The following is an 18,774-nucleotide window of genomic DNA, read 5'->3' on the forward strand; positions in this document are numbered from 1 at the left end:
ACCTCCACCTCCCTGGTTCAAGGGATTCTCCTGCCTCAGCCTCCCGAGTAGCTGGGACTACAGGTGCCTACCACCATGCCTGGCTAATTTTTGTATTTTCAGTAGACACGGGGTTTCACCATGTTGGCCAGGCTGGTCTCGAACTCCTGACCTCAAGTGATCCACCCGCCTCAGCCTCCCAAAGTGCTGGGATTACAGGCGTGAGTCACCGCGCCCGACTGACCCCACTAAGATTTGCAAGCATCCTGAAAATACCAGGTTTCCCAGTGGCTTCCCTAATGGCAGGGGGCTGGCCTCGTTGCTCCTTGGGTCCCCAGGGCTTGGCCTGGCATAGGGCAATGAGGGGACCTGGGGTTCAGGAGGCTCTTCCTGCAGGGGTGAGGAGGCAGGAAGCCAGAGACCTGACTCACCGGGGCTGGCACCTCAAAGGTTGTGTGAGAGGGAAATCTAAGGTGCCAGGCAGGCAATGGCCCCTGAGCCTGCAGGCCCCGAGCTCCTTATGGCTCCAAGGGTGCATCCAGGCCTCTCGGAGGCAAGAGAACTGGACCGTGGGTGGGTGCAGAGGCAGTGGGGGTATCATTCGGGGCATCCCGGGGGCTCACTCACCCTGGGAGCCTGTCTCCTGGGACCAGACACATTTGGGAAACTCAACCAAGCTCTTTACATGGTAGGAGCTGCCCTCCCACGGGAACGACTCCTGAATACCCACAAATGCCCCCACGTTGGCATGACACAAAGGAGGGGAAGGGCCCAGTGACCCCACAGGAACGCTGCCCTCTGCCAAAAGCAAAATTAGTGGGTTCTGCCGGGGCTAAGGAGGTGGTGGGGGGGGCACCAGCTGCTGCTTCCCCTCCCCCGACGGCAGCAGACACTGCTATTTACAGAAGGGCAGCTGTGACTGTCACTCAGGCCCAAGGCGCTGGAGCCCTGGGCCTCTGTCCCTGCCCTCTGGGTGACCCTGGGTAAGCCCCACCCCACCCGTCACTGGGCCTCGGTCTCCCTTTCTGACAAGGAGTGGAGTTGGGCTTAGGGTCTAGGATTTCTCCCAGGAAATTGAAGGCAGGGGCCTGGGCAGGAAAAAAGCCCTAGGGAAGTGGAGGGGTGTTAGGACCTGGGGAAAAAGCTCTTCAGAGAGTAGCTGTGTCCCCAGGACGTCACTTCTCCAGGGCCCATGTCGCTCATGGGCACTGAGCTTTGGGGAGCCCATACCCTTGCACCTCCAGGCACCCAGATTCCCCCAGCAGACTGAGAGATGGAGAGAGAGCCAAGAAGCTGTGGGTGACTCAGAGAGCACCCAGGGACAGAGTGGGCCCTGATGCAGGAGGTGGGTGGGGGCCCCTGGTGGTCCCCGGGGTTGCTGTCCGCTGCTGCACCAGCAAAGCCTCCCCCTGCCCCAACTTCCCAGTGCCCAAGGACCTCCACTTCCACGTTCCTTTCATTCTTGGGACCACCAGGGTGGCGGGTATCATTAGACCAGTTTTTGTTTTTTTTTTTTTTGAGACAGAGTTTCGCTCTTGTTGCCCAGGCTGGAGTGCAATGGCATGATCTTAGCTCACTGCAACCTCCGCCTCCCGGGTTCAAGTGACTCTCCTGCCTCAGCCTCCCAAGTAGCTGGGATTACAGGCATGTAATCCTATATTTTTAGTAGAGATGGGGTTTCTCCATGTTGGTCAGGCTGGTCACGAACTCCCGACCTCAGGTGATCTGCCTGCCTCGGCCTCCCAAAGTGCTGGGATTACAGGTGTGAGCCACCGTGTTCGGCTCCCAGTTGTTTTGTTTTCTTTTGTTTTTTTGAGATAGGGTCTCACTCTGTTGCCTAGCTTGGAGGGCAGTGGTGTGGTCTTGGCTCACTGCAACCTCTGCCTCTTGGGTTCAGGCGATGCTCCTGCCTCAGCCTCCCAAGTAGCTTGGACTACAGGTGCGTGCCACCATGGCCCACCATGTTAGCCAAGCTCTGGCACCTGCCATCTGGGTGACGTTGGGCAGGCCACACTCCCTCTCTGAACATCTGTCTGCGCTCTCTTCTGTAATCTGGGGACCATGTGCTCACCTTGCCGGGGTGGGGTACCTAGATGATGACAGCATCTCTGTACAGATGCCCACCAGGCTGGGGTCTGGACACACTGTGGGCTCTCAGAGGCTGGGCACTATTGTTACACTATTCCCACTCTCCAAAGCAGGGGGGCCACCTTGGAGAAGATGTGACACTACTGCCAAGGACCTGACGGCCAGCCCTTAAGAGGGGAAGGGTCAGTGCACGCCAGTGAGCAACAATGTTGGTGACAGCTAGAAAGAAGCCTGGCATCTCCCTGGCCAGAAAAGGACCCCCTGGACAGGCGCTGGGCTGGAGCCTGGCAGCTGAGCTGGGGAAGAGTAGAGCCCCATGGAGTCAGACACAGACCTCCCAGGGAGCCCTCTGTGAATGTGCTCGGTCACTCCTGCCCGCATCCCTGCAGGCCTCGGCTCTGGGAGGTGCCAGGCACCCTTGGGCTGCAGGAGAGGAGGGCAGGTAGCCGGTCTCTTGAACAACATCAAGAACGGTGCCCTGGGCCGGGCACAGTGGCTCATGCTTATAATCCCAGCACTTTGGGAGGCCAAGGTGGGGGAGGATCTCTTGAGCTCAGAACTTCCAGACCAGTTGAGCAACATAGATCCTGTCTTTAAGAAAAATAAAAAAAACATTAGCTGGGAGTGGTGGTGTGTGTGGTCCCAGCTACGCGGGATGCTAACAGAGGACTGCTTGAGCCTGGGAGGTGGAGGCTGCAGTGAGCCATGATTGCACCACTGTATTCCAGCCTGGGTGACAGCCCCGTCTCGAAACAAAAAAGAAAGAAAGGCCGGACATGGTGGCTCAGGCCTGTAATCCCAACACCTTGGGAGGCTGAGGCAAGCAGATCACTTGAGGTCAGGAGTTCGAGACCAGACTGGCCAACATGGCAAAACCCTGTCTCTACTAAAAATACAAAAATTAGCCGGGCATCGTGGCGGGTGCCTGTAAATCCCAGCTACTCTGGAGGCTGAGGCAGGAGAACCCCTTGAGTCCGGGAGGCAGAGTTTGCAGTGAGCCGAGATTGTACCACTGCACTCCAGCCTGGGCGACAGAGGGACAGATGGACACACACACACACACAAACACACACACAGAAAAAGAAGAAAGAAAAGAAAAAACCAGTGCCCCAGAACCCTTTGGTGTAGCCAGAGGGCCCTTCCTGGCAAAGGAAGAACCAGGGTTGAAGGGGTGACTTGTCCAAGAGGCATGACAGGCCCACCTCCCAGGGTCCTGGCACCAAATACTCCACCCTGTCAACCAGATTAGACCACATGGTCCCCAAAGGCAGTGTCCCTGGCACCCTCAGCTGCTGCCCAGGTGCCCCCTCTGGTCCCCCCAGGAGGTGGAAGTTATGGGGTAACTCACCTTGGGCGGCACGAAGAACTCCAGGCGGAAGCGTTCCTCGGCCACAGCCCTGCGCAGGAGCAGGCGGCACTTCTGCCACTGCGCCGAGCCCCCGGAGCCCGCGGCCGCGTCGTCTGCCACCATGAAGCGCAGGGCCCCCTCGCGCTGAATGTCCACCAGCTCCACCTTGGCCGCCAGCGTCCGCGACAGCCTCAGGCGCCGCGTCCACTTGTCGCGGGGCTCAGCCGAGGGCTCGGCGGCGCGCGGGGAAGCTCCTGCGTCGGGCTCGGGCGAGGAGCGCCGGTGCCACATGTCGCGCATGCCGTCCACCACGCACAGGCTCATGTTGCGCAGCGAGAAGCCCTTGCGGACGCGGGCCTTCGTGGCAGCATGCGTGGACACGTCCTCCGAGCTCCGCGAGTGGCCGTAGGGCGCTGCCTTGAGTGCAGAGGTGTCCGCGGGCTCCGGCTCCATGGCCTCCGCGCGCACGGCCGCGCCCCGAGTCGTCGGTCCGGCCACCAGCACGCGGCGCACCTCCTCCCCGAAGACGTCCAGAAAGTTGGCGGCGAAATGGCGGGAGAAGGAGGCGCCAGCGTCGGGAGTGTCGTAGGCTGGGTTGTCCCGCAGGAAGCGGCAGAACTTGTGCGCAAAGTCCACGGCGGCCGCCTGCGCGTGCAGCTCGCAGAACTGCCGCCAGTCCGGGACCGGGACCGGGACCGGGGCGGCTGTGGCGGGGCCGGGGGCGGCACCATTCATGGCTTCCGTCCCATTGCAGCCACCTGCGGCTGCGGGCGAGAAGAGCGCGCAGTTACTTTCAGGCCTGTGACCAGTGTGCCCACCTGTCCCCTCCTTCCAGCTCCCCTAGGACTCTCTGGGGCTGTATGTGTGTACACGCACACGTGTGTGTTGTGGGACTACAGCAGGCAGCCCTTCCAAGCAGCATGGATGCGTGTAACAGAAAGACAACTGGGGCAGGGGGCGGTGGCTCACGCCTGTAATCCCAGCACTTTGGGAGGCCGAGGTGGGCGGATCATCGAGAACAGCCTGGCCAACATGGTGAAACCCCGTCTCTACTAAAAATACAAATATTAGCCGGCTAGCCGGGTGTGGTGGTGCACGCTGTAACCCCAGCCATCGAAAGGCTGAGGCAGGAGATTGCTTGAGCCCAAGAGGCGGAGGCTGTAGTAAAAATACAAAAATTAGCCGGGCGTGGTCGCACAGGCCTGTAGTCCTAGCCACTCCGGAGGCTGAGGCAGGAAAATCACTTGAACCCATGAGGCAGAAGTTGCAGTGAGCCGAGATTGCGCCACTGCACTCCCGCCTGGGCGACAGAGTGAGACTGCAAAAAAAAAAAAAAAGAGAAAGACAACTGGGGAAGCAGGAGGTGGTGTCTGCAGAAGGGGCAGCCCTGCATTCATTCTCTCCCCAAACAGTAGTCTCAGGGAACCTCGGGGTCATTCCTGGGGCTAGCAGAAGAGGCTGGGATGACCTCTTCTGAGGTCCCCCAAAGCCGGGTAGAAACGAAGAAGTCACATGGAATCCTGCTGGCTGGACCTTTGAAATATACCTAGGACTCAGCTCCTTCCTCCCGGTCCAGGCTGCTGTCCTGGGATTCACATAACTATTTTTCCTGCATGCAGCATTCCAGCAGCTGCTTCCTGGTCTCCAGGATCCTGATCTCACTTCCTCTAAAGTCTGTTCTCCTCCCAGGAGCCCAGTCATTTCCAAAACTCAAGACTCCTGTGTGTGGTGGCGCATGCCTGTAATCCCAGCACTTTGGGAGGCCAAGGCAGGTGGATCACGAGGTCAAGAGATTGAGACCATTCTGGCCAACATGATGAAACCTCGTCTCTACTAAAAATACAAAAATTAGCTGGGTGTGGTGGCGCATGCCTGTAGTCCCAGCTGCCTGAGAGGTTGAGGCACAAGAATTGCTTGAACCCAGGAGGCGGAGGTTGCAGTGAGCTGAGATCCCACCACTGCTCTCCAGTCTAGGTGACAGAGCCAGATTCTATCTCAAAAAAAAAGAAAAAAAAAAAAAAAAAGAAAAAAGGCCGGGCGCGGTGGCTCATGCCTGTAATCCCAGCACTTTGGGAGGCCGAGGCGGGCGGATCCCGAGGTCAGGAGATCAAGACCATCCTGGCTAACACGGTGAAACCCCGTCTCTACAGAAAATACAAAAAGTTAGCCAGGTGTGGTTGCGGGCGCCTGTAGTCTCAGCTACTCGGGAGGCTGAAGCAGGAGAATGGCATGAACCTGGGAGGCGGAGCTTGCAGTGAGCCGAGATCGTGCCACTGCACTCCAGCCTGGGCAACGGAGCAAGACTCCGTCTAAAAAAAAAAAAAAAAAAGAAGAAGAAAAAAAGAAAACGTAATAACAAAACAATTGTCTTGGCCAGGCACATTGGCTTACACACTGGCCTGTAATTCCAGCACTTTGGGAGGCCGAGGTGAGCAGACTACTTGAGCTCAGGAGCTCAAGACTAGCCTGGGCAACATGGCAAAACCCTATCTTTACAAAAAACATACAAAAAATTAGCTGGGCATGGTGGCGCACACCTGTAATCCCAGCTACTCAGGAGGATCACCTGAGTCTGGGAGGTTGAGGCCACCGTGAGTTGTGATGGTGCCACTGTACTCCAGCCTGGGGACAGAGCGAGACCCTGTCTCAAAAAAATAAACAAAAAAAAGTTGATCTGGCCGGGCGCGGTGGCTCAAGCCTGTAATCCCAGCACTTTGGGAGGCCGAGACGGGCGGATCACGAGGTCAGGAGATCGAGACCATCCTGGCTAACACGGTGAAACCCCGTCTCTACTAAAAAATACAAAAAACTAGCCGGGCGAGGTGGCGGGCGCCTGTAGTCCCAGCTACTCGGGAGGCTGAGGCAGGAGAATGGTGCAAACCCGGGAGGCGGAGCTTGCAGTGAGCTGAGATCCAGCCACTGCACTCCAGCCTGGGCGACAGAGCCAGACTCCGTCTCAAAAAAAAAAAAAAAAAGTTGATCTGAATGTGGTGGCATGCCTGTAGTCCTAGCTACTCGGGAGGATTACCTTAGCCTGGGAGGTTGAGGCTACAGTGAGCGGTGATGGCACCACTGTACTTCAGCCTGGGCAACATAGCAAGACTCTGTCTCAAAAACAAGAACAACAAAACCCAATCTGGATGTGGCGGCATGCCTACAGTTCTAGATACTAAGGAGACTGAGGTGGGAGAATCGCTTGAGCCCAGGAGTTGGAGGCTGGAGTGAGCTATGATCGTGACACTGCACTCCAGCTGGTGATAGAGACTCTGACTCAAAAACAAAACAAAACAAAAACAAAAACCCAAAACCAAAACACAAGACAGATCAAGTCCCTCCTCTGCACAAAATCCTGCAGTGGTTCCTACTACAGTCAGAGTAAAAGCCGAGGCCGGGCGCAGTGGCTCAGGCCTGTAATCCCAGCACTTTGGGAGGCGGAGACGGGCGGATCACGAGGTCAGGTGATCGAGGCCATCCTGGCTAACATGGTGAAACTCCGTCTCTACTAAAAATACAAAAATTAGCCGGGCGCGGTGGCGGGCGCCTCTAGTCCCAGCTACACCGGAGGCTGAGGCAGGAGAATGGCGTGAACCCGGGAGGCGGAGCTTGCAGTGAGTGGAGATCACGCCACTGCGCTCCAGCCTGGGCGACACAGCCAGACTCCGTCTCAAAACAAACAAACAAACAAAAACAACAAAACAGAGTAAAAGCCAAAGCCTGAGGCCCTATCCACAGCCCCTAGGGCCTGACATAATCTGCCTCCGTTTATCCTTCTGGACATACCTCCTGCCACTCTTCCCTGGCTGCACCTGCCTCCTCGCCCTCCCAGAACCATAGCAGCCAAATTCCTACCTCAGGACCTTTGCACATGCCTGGAGTGCTCTTACCTCCACATTCCCTCATCTCCTTCGGGTTTCTGCGCAACCATAGGCTTGGCCGATAGCCTTCCCTGACCACTCTTGAGAATGACAAATCCCTCTCATGACAATACTCCCTCTGATGCATTCCATGCACTCTGCCTATTTTCACCATTATCCTTACTGCTGGCTGACATGGCATAGATTTAGTTGCTTGGTCGTGTGTTCCCCTCCACCCCCTTCCCCCGAGAATGCCAGTTTCACAAGGCAGGGATTTTGCCAGACCTAGAAGCGGCTGTGTCCTCAGTGCTGGGCATATGGCAGGCGCTTGGGAAACACTGACCAGAATGAACAAATGAATGTATTCGGCGCACCAGGCATGTCACAGCTGTCACCGCCTAAGCCCTCACATGGGGCCTGACGACAAACAGCTTGTTAGTGACAAGACAGGTCCAGGGTGCTTGCCCAGGTCTGCAGTGACTCTAGGACTTGAGGGGTCTCCTCCTACTGTGGATCAAATATGGTAGTTCCCTCTTGTCCAAGGGGTGTATGTCCCAACACCCCTAGCAGATGCTTGAAACTGGCTAATACTGAACCTCTGTACACTGTATTTGTGTGTGTGTGTGTATGTGTGTGTGTTTAGAGACGGGATCTCACTCTACTGATGAGGCTGGTCTTGAACTCCTGGGTTCAAGCAATCCTCTGGCCTTGGCCTCCCAAAGTGCCGAAATTATAGGCATGAGCCACTTGCACCTGGCCCACTACGTTTTTTTGGATCTAATAACCCAGATAGCTCCTAAGTGGTGAGCGGGTCATATCCAAAGCGCGGATATGCCGGACAAAGGGATAATTCACATCCCAGGCAGAACAGCGGGATGGCTTGAGATTTCATCCTGCTACTCAGAATGGCCTGCAATTTACATTTTTATTTGTATGTTTACTTCCGGGATTTTCTATTTAATATTTTCAGACCTCTGTTGACCATGGGCATCTGAAAGCAAAGCTGTGGATAAGAACCAAGGTTTTTTTTTTTTTTTTTTTTTTTGAGACAGAGTCTCGCAGTGTCTCCCAGGCTGGAGTGCAGTGGCAAGATCATAGTTCACTGCAGCCTCCAACTCCTGGGCTCAAGCGATCCTCCCACCTCAGCCTTCCGAGTAGCTCAGACTACAGGCAAGAGCTACCATGCCTGGCTAAAGGGACCAAGTTTTTGAACTGACATTGAAGACCCTGCTTCTTTCCATCACAATGGCTTGCACGCTTCTACTTACATTCCCATGTTCTGGAATCTGGTTTCCCCCAGAATTCCCATTCAAATCCGATTTTGAAGATGCCCCAATCCAGGAATCCCAGTGGTCTCCTCACCCCAGCTTCATCCTCTTATTCCCAGGCCCCTCTGTCCTTCACAGCTCTGGATGGCTAAACTGTGTGGCTTGGACCCAGCCCATCACCTGGGGGCCTTGCCATCGCCCCTGGGGGCGCAGGTCCAACCTGCTGTGTGCATACAGCCCCCATCCAAGCCAGGGGGAAAATTCCCAATAGTGATGAAGTGGGGTGATGTAGTGCCCTGGGGAGTCCCTGTCTGAGGAGCCAGCCCAGTATTGGGGGACAAGCGCCCACCCTTCCGAGGAACTGAGTTAGAGGTTCATGCCCTCGCCTGTCCTCCCAAGATCCCCACAGTTCCCGGAATGCCCCTCCCTCGCAGCTCCTGGGATCACCATCTCATCTCTCCTCTGGGATCCAAACCCTGTAATTAAATGCCAGGTAAAAATAGCTGCCCCACTTCTGTGAGATCATCTGTGAGGCCTCTGGGCCATAGGGCACCGTGGGAATTCCCTCTCTCCTTGGGGCAACCTCGCCATCAATCTGCAGTCAATAACCACGGGACAGCCCCAGGGACAGAACAGGGCTCCCGGTTGAGCCTGCTTAGCTTCAAGGACGGGTTTCCAAACCAGTGGTCTCCTAGGAGACTCCTGCCTTGGTACTGGGGGAGGGGAGTGGGGAGTTTGGAAGGTTTCCTTCAAGAGGTGGTTATTGCGTTGGGCTTCATGAGTGCAAATAAAATAAAGAGGGTGCTGGGGGCCTGAACAATGAGTTGGGGGCAGGGCTTATCAGGATATTGGCGGTTGGGTAGTGGTGGTGCTGTTTAGAGTTCATGAAGGTGGGGGGAGGATGGGGACTGAGGCCCCCACGAGCTTTGCTCATGCCTGACCTTTCCCCTGCCCCCTCCTTTCTTCCCCTAACTCCTACTCACCCTTCAATAATTAATCCAGAAGCCACTTCTTCCAGGAAGCCTTCCCTGACACCTCTCCTTTCTCCCCAACCCAGGCCAGCACAAGTGTCTCCTCTGAGCTCCCACGGTCTCCTCCTGTCTGTCTTGCATGGTGCCAGTTGTAGGGTACTCCAAGTGTCTGTCCTCATGACTGTCTCCCCATCTGACACAGAAAGTGCGCAGGGCAAAAGGGAGACCTGAGTCATAGTCCAGGCTCCTGGAACTTGCTTCTTCCCTGAGGGGTGGAGATGGGAACACACCTGCCACCACCACCACCACCACCACCACCACCATGGTCTCCAGGGAAGGTGATGAGCCCAGGCCCAGGCCTTGACCTGCAGGGGTGGCATTTCCTGGGGTGCGGGTGGGGCCACAGCTGAACCCATAAAACCCTGTCCCTGAGCTCCAAGCCCAACCATTTATCCAGTATGCTAGTGCCCCTGACGGTGGCCACCTCTCTCCCGGTACCATTAGGACCCCCCGGGGGCTCAGAGCCAGTGACTTGGCAGCCTAGGAAGGGTAGGTGTGGGGTCCCTGAGTGACATGATTATGCCCCCACATGGGGACAGGCAGGAAGTCAGCCCCAGTGCCGAGTCCTCAGACATCAATCCCTGTTGCCCCCAGCTCGTCCTGCTGGCTGGAGGAACTCTTGGTAGGGAGAAGGCACAGAGATGCGGGACAGGGCCCTGGGGGAGGCTCTCGCAGGTGCGTCTCAGGTAGCCCTTACTGGAGTGGGAGTGGAACTTAGAGAGGAATCTTCCAAGGACATGGCAGGTGTGGCCAGGTCCTAGGCATGGACTGGCCTGGGAGGTTGGGACTGCCCTGACCTCCCCTACCTAACCCCGCAAGCCAGCCAGGAGCCTGTAGGCCTGATGCTGGGCACAGCAGTCCTCAGTAGGACCAGCCCTGGATACACAGATGAAGCAGGTTGAGCAGCTAGAGGTATAAGTCTCCAAACAGCAGTGCCAGCAGGGAGGCTCCCACCTGGCTTCAGATGGAGAGAGGGAGGCCCCGACATGGTTCTCTGCAGAGGGGAGGCTGCAAGCCACAGGGAAGGGGGCCTGGCTGTGGCAGGGTCAGGAGTGTGCTGTCCCCACCCACCTTTGGGACCAGAACTGGGGAGGAGACCATGTGTAGGGAGCTTGGCTGACCTGGGCTCAAGGTGTGACCCCGCGGGGGCTCCCCGAGTGAGTGACACTGACCACACTCCCAACCTCCGAGCCCACTCTCCTCACTTTCTTTCTTTTTTTTTTTTTTTGAGACGGAGTCTCGCTCTGTCGCCCAGGCTGGAGTGCAGTGGCGCTATCTCGGCTCACTGCAAGCTCCGCCTCCCGGGTTTACGCCATTCTCCTGCCTCAGCCTCCCGAGTAGCTGGGACTACAGGCGCCCGCCACCTCGCCCGGCTAATTTTTTTGTATTTTTAGTAGAGACGGGGTTTCATTGTGTTAGCCAGGATGGTCTCGATCTCCTGACCTCGTGATCCGCCCGTCTCGGCCTCCCAAAGTGCTGGGATTACAGGCTTGAGCCACCGCGCCCGGCCTCTCCTCACTTTCTGACCACTCGGTGGCAAGATGGGACAGGAGGTGGTGTCTGCAATGTTGTAACCCATGTGCAGTCATGGGCAGGGCGGGAGCTCCCCCAGCCTCCGGGTGTTGCCAAGGTTGGTGTTTCAAGCCCTCTCTAGGGACTTTGCTCTTCCGACTATTCAACATCTCCCCTGCCTTTAGATCGTGCAAAACCCTCTCTTCTGGCCGGGTGCGGTGGCTCACGCCTGCAATCCCAGCACTTTGGGAGGCCAAGGCGGGTAGATCACTTGAGCTCAGGAGTTGAAGAGCAGCCTGGGCAACATGGTGAAACCCCGTCTCTACTAAACATACAAAAATTAGCCAGGCGTGGTGGCGCACGCCTGTAGTCCCAGGTACTTGGGGGACTGAGGCAGGAGGTTTGCTTTAAACCAGTAAGTTGAGGCTGCAGTGAGCCGAGATTGTACCACTGCACTCCAGCCTGGGCAACAGAGACCCTGTCTCAAAAAACCGAACCAAAACAAAACCTTCTCTTCTCCCAGGAAACCTTCCCTATACTGCTCTGCCTCTCTGATCTCCAAGACCCTGTGGTCTCTAACTCTCTCGGTGGTCAGCTCTCCTCCTATGGTCCCAGGGTGTCAGAACAGACCAGTTGAGTTGGTGCCGGGCAGTGCTGGACTGGGTTCTGGGAGATTTGGACTCTATCCTGGGCCAGGTTCTGTGTCTCTCGGTGCCTCTGCTTCCCTATCAGTAAAATGGGGCTGCTGGAGCTGTGTGTGGCCTCTATGGGCTCCTGATTCTGATGCAGAAGTGATGGCCTTGGACATCGAAGACTGGGCTGTCATTCCATTGGGACCAGGGACAAGTAGGGGGCTGCCTCTCCCCCTCCCAGGCTGCTTCTCTGGCGTTGGAGACAAAGGAAGCCCACCCACGACCCCCTACGGTGCTGGCCCTCCTGGGAGCATTGGGCGGGTAGACCACCCTCCCCCAATCCATTACACCCCCCCACCTCCGGTTTTTCTAGTCTCAGTTGGGCTGTCTGCCTTCTCCTGAAAAAATGTTTTTCGTTACCATCTCGGATGGGATGGGGGCTTCAGAGGGGTTTTTGGTGGGGAGGATGGAGGGAGGAGGGCAGGGGAAGACTAATGGAGTCCCTGCTCATCGCCTTTCCAAGCCACAGTCTCTCCTAACCCCAACACCAGCAACTCAGACAAGAGACCCCAGCCCCCAGCTCAGCTAGACAGTCAGTCCAGGCGGCATGGGGGAGGGGCGGCAGCTTTCCGGCGGTAAAAATAGCGCTGACAATTGGAGGACAAAAAAAAAGGCCGGTCTTCAGCCCCCGCCCGCTCAGCAGTTCCAGACCCCAAGGCCGGGTCATTTCTTAAAATATTGATGAGTCGGACTCACCGCCCCCGCTAATGGGCCCGCGACCAATCGATGCGCGGCGCAGTGGGCGGTGGCCCTGGGGGCGGGGAGAGGCAGGAGCCCCGCCCACGTCCAGCTGGCGCCCCCACCCCCTCCCCAGCACCATCCCAGCCACAGGAGGCCAGGAGGCCCAGGAAGAGGAGGGATGGTCAGTGGTCCCACAGGTCAAACTAGCTATGCAGCACCCCCAAAAGCTGCGCCCCACTGGCAAGAGATCCCCCTTCCTCCTGCACCCTCACTTAGCTCCGTCCTCAGAGCGGCAGTCAGAGAATCAAGTGCATGAAGGGGGAGAGGGTCAGAACTAAGGGTCCTCTCCTACATCCTGGGGTGGGCAGTGCCACCCATCCCCCAATGAACCATTCACGATGGGGAAACAGGCTTTGTTTTGTTTTGTTTTTTGAGACAAAGTCTCATTCTGTGGCCCAGGCTGGGGAGAAGTGGCACAATCATAGCTCACTGCAGCCTCGAACTCCTGGGGCCAAGCAATTCTCCTGCCTCAGCCTCCCAAGTAGCTGGGATTACAGGCACATGACGCCATGGCCAGGTAATTTTTTTTTTTTTTTTGAGACCGAGTCTCGCTCTGTTGCCCAGGCTGGAGTGCAATGGCGTGATCTTGGCTCACTGCAACCTCCGCCTCCTGGGTTCAAGCGATTCTCCTGCCTCAGCTTCCTGAGTAGCTGGGACTACAGGTGCAACCCATCAAGCCCGGCTAATTTTTGTATTTTTAGTAGAGACAGGGTTTCATCATGTTGGCCAGGCTGGTCTCGAACTTCCGACTTCAGGTGATCTGCCCGCCTCAGTTTCCCAAACTGCTGGGACTGTGAGCCAGTGCACCCCTCACTCTGCTCACCTCCACCATCCTCAGAAAAGCTGCCCAGCCATGCCTTCTCATGTCCACTACCCTTAGGGGTCCTCAGGACCTTAGCAGCACGGGCCTGGCCCACTCAGCCTTGCTCTGGACAACAGAGGCTTTCAATCCTGCTGTTCCTCGAGCGCCCTCCTGGCCTCAGCAGGGCAGTCCCTTCCACCCCTCCAGCCTCCTCTCTGCAGCCCTCCCTGGGCAGGACACAGACACTCTTTGGGCAGGCCATCCCTCTGGCCTGGAGTGACTCCCACCCGCTGACTAGGTATGAGTGTCTCTCTTCCCTGCAGATTCAGGAACAGAGCACACAGCTCAGTCTGTTTCACCGCTGAATACGTGGGCGTTGGTTTTCAAGCCCATTTTACTCCTCGCCTCCCCAGAGACCGCATCCCACAAGGTAGGCTCTGAACCAGGGCCAGATGTGCCGGAATTCCGCCAGATGTGGCTGGAATTCCCCAACCTTCCCCTCCCAGAATACCTGCGTTCACTCCACCACCCTGGCAGAAGGTAAAGTAGGCATGGTTTCTGGTCTTAACACCCTTGAACTTGCTATGACCTCACTGCATGATGGGTGGGTGGGGGCCTTCTGGCTGGTGATGGGGCCAGGTGTGGATTCAGAGCCCTTGGGACTTGTATGCCTCTGTATGGGTGAGTAGGTACTAAGTGGTCTTGGCTGTTCTGAGCATTAGTTTCCCTAGCTGCTCTTCCGTGCAGATAACTTTCTAGTCCAAGGCCCACCCTGAGCAGCATCGCTTGGAGGCAGCTATTACAACAGCTCTGCACCCAGGACAACCCCAGGCCTCTCATGGCACGCTCAGCCTTTGCCACCGCCATGGGAGGGTGGGAGCCCTTCTGCTGAGCCCCCCGGTTTTTGCAGACATCCCAAGCTTGACAAGCCCTGCTGGCGCCGGGGCCTGCAGACCCTCAGTCCCAGGGGTTCCCACAGTTGCATTTGACAGTTGCTCCCCAGCAAAGGGAGCCCCACTGCCTGGGCATCTCCCTATGACCACCTCTGGTCACTTGACGTGCTGGGACAGTGTTAAAAGTCTGAGATCCGGAGCCAGATTGTCTGGGTTTGAATCCCAGCTGCCCTGCTGCCCAGCAGGACCCCTTGGACTCTGGAGCCTCAGTTTCCCCATCTGTTAAGATGGAGGTGACAGCAGTGCCAACCTTAAGAGGCTGTCATGAAGATTAAAAAAGCTATTAGTTTAAAAATCACAGCTCTGTTCATTCCCTTTTTCTCTAACTGCTCACGGCAGACGGTTGCAGAGGTACCCACTGTCCCAACACATAAACCCAGGCTCCAGTGCGGCCAAGGTCAGCATTCTAGAACCCACATTTCAGTGGGCCATGCCCCTGTTAAAACCCTTCTCCCCTCACATCTTCCCTGGAAGAAAGAGTTGTTTCTCCATTGTAGAGATGAAGAAATGGGATTCTGGGGAGGGAGGTGACTACCCTCAATGCACTGGCCACCACACCATGGTGAGCTCCCACTGTGTGTCAGACGCCAGGTGGGAGGGTCCAGGGCCGCAGAATGGGCAAGAGGGGAGGCCGGGTGCAGTGGCTCACGCCTGTAATCCCAGCACTTTGGGAGGCCGAGGAGGGCGGATCACTTGAGGTCAGGAGTTTGAGAACAGCCTGGCCAACACGGTGAAACTGCATCTCTACTAAAAATACAAAAATTAGTCAGGTGTGGTGGTGCACACCTGTAACCCCAGCGACTCAGAAGGCTGAGGCATGAGAATTGCTTGAACCCCAGAAGTGGAGGTTGCAGTGAGCCGAGATTGCACGCCTCTGCACTCCAGCCTGGTCAACAGAGCAAGACTGTCTCAAAAAAAAAAAAAAAAAAAAAAAAAAAAAAGAGGGGTATGGAGCCAAGTTCCAGGTTGGTCCCTTTCTGAGCCCTGTTTCTGGGGAACTCCCCTTCCAAGGGCACAGTGGGAAGACCGAGTCCCTGTTTCCGGAAAGGAAATGACCACCGTTAGGGGATGGGGCACTCTGAGTGGCCGGGTTGGGGGGCCAGGGGCATCCACAGCTGGGTTCTGCAGGAAGTGGGGGTCAGGACAACAAGCTAGGCCAGGGCTTGGGGATTCAAGAGGCAGACTCAGCCTCCTTCAGGAGCACCCAGTGCTGGACAGTTCCTGGATGGGCTCTGCAGGTGGAGGGCAGGCTGGGCTGGTTCCACCTGCACTGGCCCTGGTTACTCCCAACCCACCCTGCCTTTCTGGGGTTGCAGAGCAGAGGTCCCCCCCATCTCCAGCCTTGGCCTGAGACACTCAGTCCCTTCCACTCCCCCAGCGTCATAAGCCTCACATGGGCCCTGGCCCAGCCCCCTAAACCTGCAGGATACCCCCTTAGTACCTCCCCCAATTCATCCCACCCAGCTGCTTTCTGGCTTTTCCAGGACACACATACCAGTGCCTCCTGAGACCTCTAGTGGCACCCCTAAGATCTGAGCATCCCCAAATTCTGGGGACTACCGGTGCTAATAAAGCTTCCCCGGGCCTTTCTCTGAGCTCAACTCCCAGCCTGGCTGATCTCCAGGTACCTCAAACTCACCACCTCCAAGTTCGAATACATCCTCTTCCTCCAACTCCTGCTTGTCCTCTGCATAGAGCCTCAGCACCCAGCCAGGCACTGCCTACTTCCCCTGTTCTGCCCCAATAGCAGGTAAGCCCCCCAGCCCACAGAGGCCTCGGGAACACCCCCTGATCCTGTCCCCACCTCCACCCTTGCCCCCTGCCCCTCCACCACACCACATGGCTGTAGCCTGTCTCTTCCACCAGACCGTGAGCTCCTGGCTGGCTGTCCTCCCCACCCCCTAGGTGGGCGCTACCCTCAGATGGGCCGGAAGTATGTGGAGAATGGGGCCCAAACCCTGCTTCACCCAGAGGAACCAAAAGATGCTGCACACCCACACAGCGATGCCTTGCCTTGCTCTGCCCAGACAGGTGTGGGCTGTGACCTCGTGTTGAGGGGTCACACCTGCTATCCCCCTAGACAGAGCATAGCCATAAAACGGCACCCAGCCAGGTGAGCCAGAAAGAGAAACCTCTCCAGGCCCCAGGCTCTGACCAGTCCCCTGACCTCACTTGGACAGTAAGAATGAGCGCAGGCCTCAAGACTGGACCTTAGCCCCAGGAAGACAGCAGCCAGGAGGCCTGAAGCCCCTAAACCCCCCATTCCTTGCAACCCAGGCTGGGTAGACAGGGCAAGAAGTGCCAGGCTCTTGTCAGAGAGGAGTGGTTGGGAGGCCTGACTTGTTGACTGCGGGACTTTGGGCCAGTCACTTCCCCTCCCTGTGCGGGGATAATAATAGCACTAAACCCACAGGGTTGTTGTAAAGATGACACGAACAGCGACCCTGATGCCCTTAGCTTGGCACGAGTAAGTTTGAAACCAAAAGCTCAGCCCTGGGAGGCCCAGGATCACTTGGGTGGAGATCCCACTTCCAAGACCCCCAAGGGAAGCCCACCCCTGGGTATTTGTACAGAAGTCCTCCCTAGGAGATCCATGCTAAGTAGGGAAGAGGCATTTAGACACTTTAGACAGATTTTTCACAACAAGGGTAAAAAGAAAAGCATGTGCATTAACCCTTGATTACCTAGAAGCATTAAACCAAGCAGCATCAGAAGCCGGCCTGGCACGGGGTGGGGCTGTTCTCAGATGCTGGTAGGACAGACCTCTAAGGAAGCGGTTGGTGGGAAACTGTCTCTGAGACCCCCCAAAACGCCCTGATCCACACTAGCCTAAAAGCAGTGCCACCACCGCCACCGCCAGACCTCTCCCAAAGTTCCTGGAGCTGAAAAGTTCTAGGTCACTCTCCCAGCCTCTTCCTGCGTGGAGCCGGGAGGTCAGAAGGGAAGAGGATGGGAGAGTTCAAGGTGGGACAGAGTAGGGTGCTTCGGCTCAAGAGGCAGTCTAAGCCTCTTGGGAAACCACACTCCCTGCCCCCAGTCCTCCCAGAGGAGCTCCGGGGACCTGCCTCTGGGACGCAACTCCTGCCGAGAGTTGCCGGTCCGTAACCAGGAGGCAGGCAGCATCATCCCATTTTACAGGGTAGGTGATGTTGGCTCGAGGGCATTGGTAGGGCTCCACCCAGGTCTGACAGCCTAGCCTGAGGCTCTCCCTTGCACCAGCTGGAAGTGCACGTAGATCCTGGCTTATTGCTGTTCAGGGTCTCGGCTGAGGCTGCCCAGTTTGCCTTGCATGGCTCCTGAGAAGCCCCAGTCACTGCAGACTTCCCTCCCTGAAGGCCCCCACTTCGGGGCTGCAGGGGGCCGGGAAGCGTCCCTGCCTCTGCCCGGCCTCAGCCCGCTGGGCTGGCGCGGTTCCGGTCGGCGCTGCCCGCAGGTTCATCAATGGCAGAGGCCCAAGGGCCTGAATGGAGGGCACGAACCCGCCCCTTCTTAAAGGAGCCGACCTCTTGGGCACCCTCCACGATCCTCCCCGCAATCGGGGGCTCCGGGGAGCTCCCCGGGTGGGCGGGTCGAGAAAGGGGTGCCTGGGCCAAAGGGAGGGCGTGTCTGCCCGGAGACTGTGGCCTGGAGGAGGTTCTTCCCGATCCCACCCCGTGGCCCTCACCCTCATTCTAGGTTGACGCCCCCTCCCAGCGCTCCCAGCGTAGGGAAGAAACCTGGGCGCCCCCTCCCCCAACCAGAGACCCCCTCCTCTAAGGGCCCGGGTCCTCTCGCCCTACCACTCGACCGGGGCCCTAGCAGGGGGCGGGGGCGCAGCTGGTCCAGAGGCGGCTCGGCCCCTCCAGCGGCTCCCCGCCCAGCCCGGGATGGGGATCCAAGAGCCGATCCCAGCCGGGGGCGCGTCCCCTCCCTCGCGCGCCCTTCTCCCTCCCACCCGCGCACACAAAGACGACACGCGCGGACCGAGGCGTGTGCGGCCGCTCTCCGCGGGGCAGCGGTGCTCACACAGCGCACGTCCCAGGGGACAGACAGGGGTCCCGGGGAAACGACCAGGGAGCGAGGAACTGGGCACAAGGAGGCCATACCTACAGGCGCGCAGCTGCGGCCGAGCGGGCTGGGGCGCCGGCTGAGCGCTGCCCGTACCGCGGCCGGGCTCCCCGGGCCCGGTGGCTCATGGCCCGCGGCGGACTGGGCTCCCTCCGGGAGGGAGCTGGCGACGGTGGCGGCTGCTCCCTCCCTGGTTCACCGTCTCTAAGGCTCGTGCGCTCCTCGCAGTCCCGGCGCGTTCCCCGCGCGGCTCTCCGGCAGCCGAGCTCCGCGCGCTCCGAGCCCAGCCCCGCGCGGCGCGCCCCCCCGCCCGCAAGGCGCGCGCCTCCCGGCCCCGCCCCCGCCGCGAGCCCCGCCCCGCCCGCCCCCTCACGCCTTCTGGCTCGGTCCCCTCCAGCCCCTCCTTGCGCGGCTCAGGCCCCGCCCCCTCCACGCCCCCAGCCCTCCGCGGAGCCCGAG

The 18,774-nt window shown here is 58.0% G+C and overlaps 2 protein-coding genes across 4 annotated transcripts in view; both read right to left on the reverse strand.

Moving 5' to 3' along the window:
* PRKRIP1 (PRKR interacting protein 1) overlaps positions 1 to 18,774 on the reverse strand; it is a 532,772-nt gene that overhangs the window by 87,242 nt on the left and 426,756 nt on the right. The gene's annotated exons all lie outside the window — the stretch shown is intronic.
* Positions 1 to 18,774, reverse strand: part of SH2B2 (SH2B adaptor protein 2) — a 40,371-nt gene that overhangs the window by 18,023 nt on the left and 3,574 nt on the right. For 2 of the 3 annotated variants that reach the window (XM_050783691.1, XM_050783689.1), the window contains exon 2: positions 3,416 to 4,179. The exons of the other annotated variant lie outside the window; for it this stretch is intronic. In XM_050783691.1, the coding sequence (XP_050639648.1) occupies positions 3,416 to 4,179 (764 nt within the window). The remainder of the gene's footprint in view (positions 1 to 3,415; positions 4,180 to 18,774) is intronic. 3 annotated transcript variants of the gene reach the window in all.

This window comes from Macaca thibetana, chromosome 3 (assembly GCF_024542745.1).
Source record: "Macaca thibetana thibetana isolate TM-01 chromosome 3, ASM2454274v1, whole genome shotgun sequence".
NCBI lineage: Eukaryota > Metazoa > Chordata > Mammalia > Primates > Cercopithecidae > Macaca > Macaca thibetana.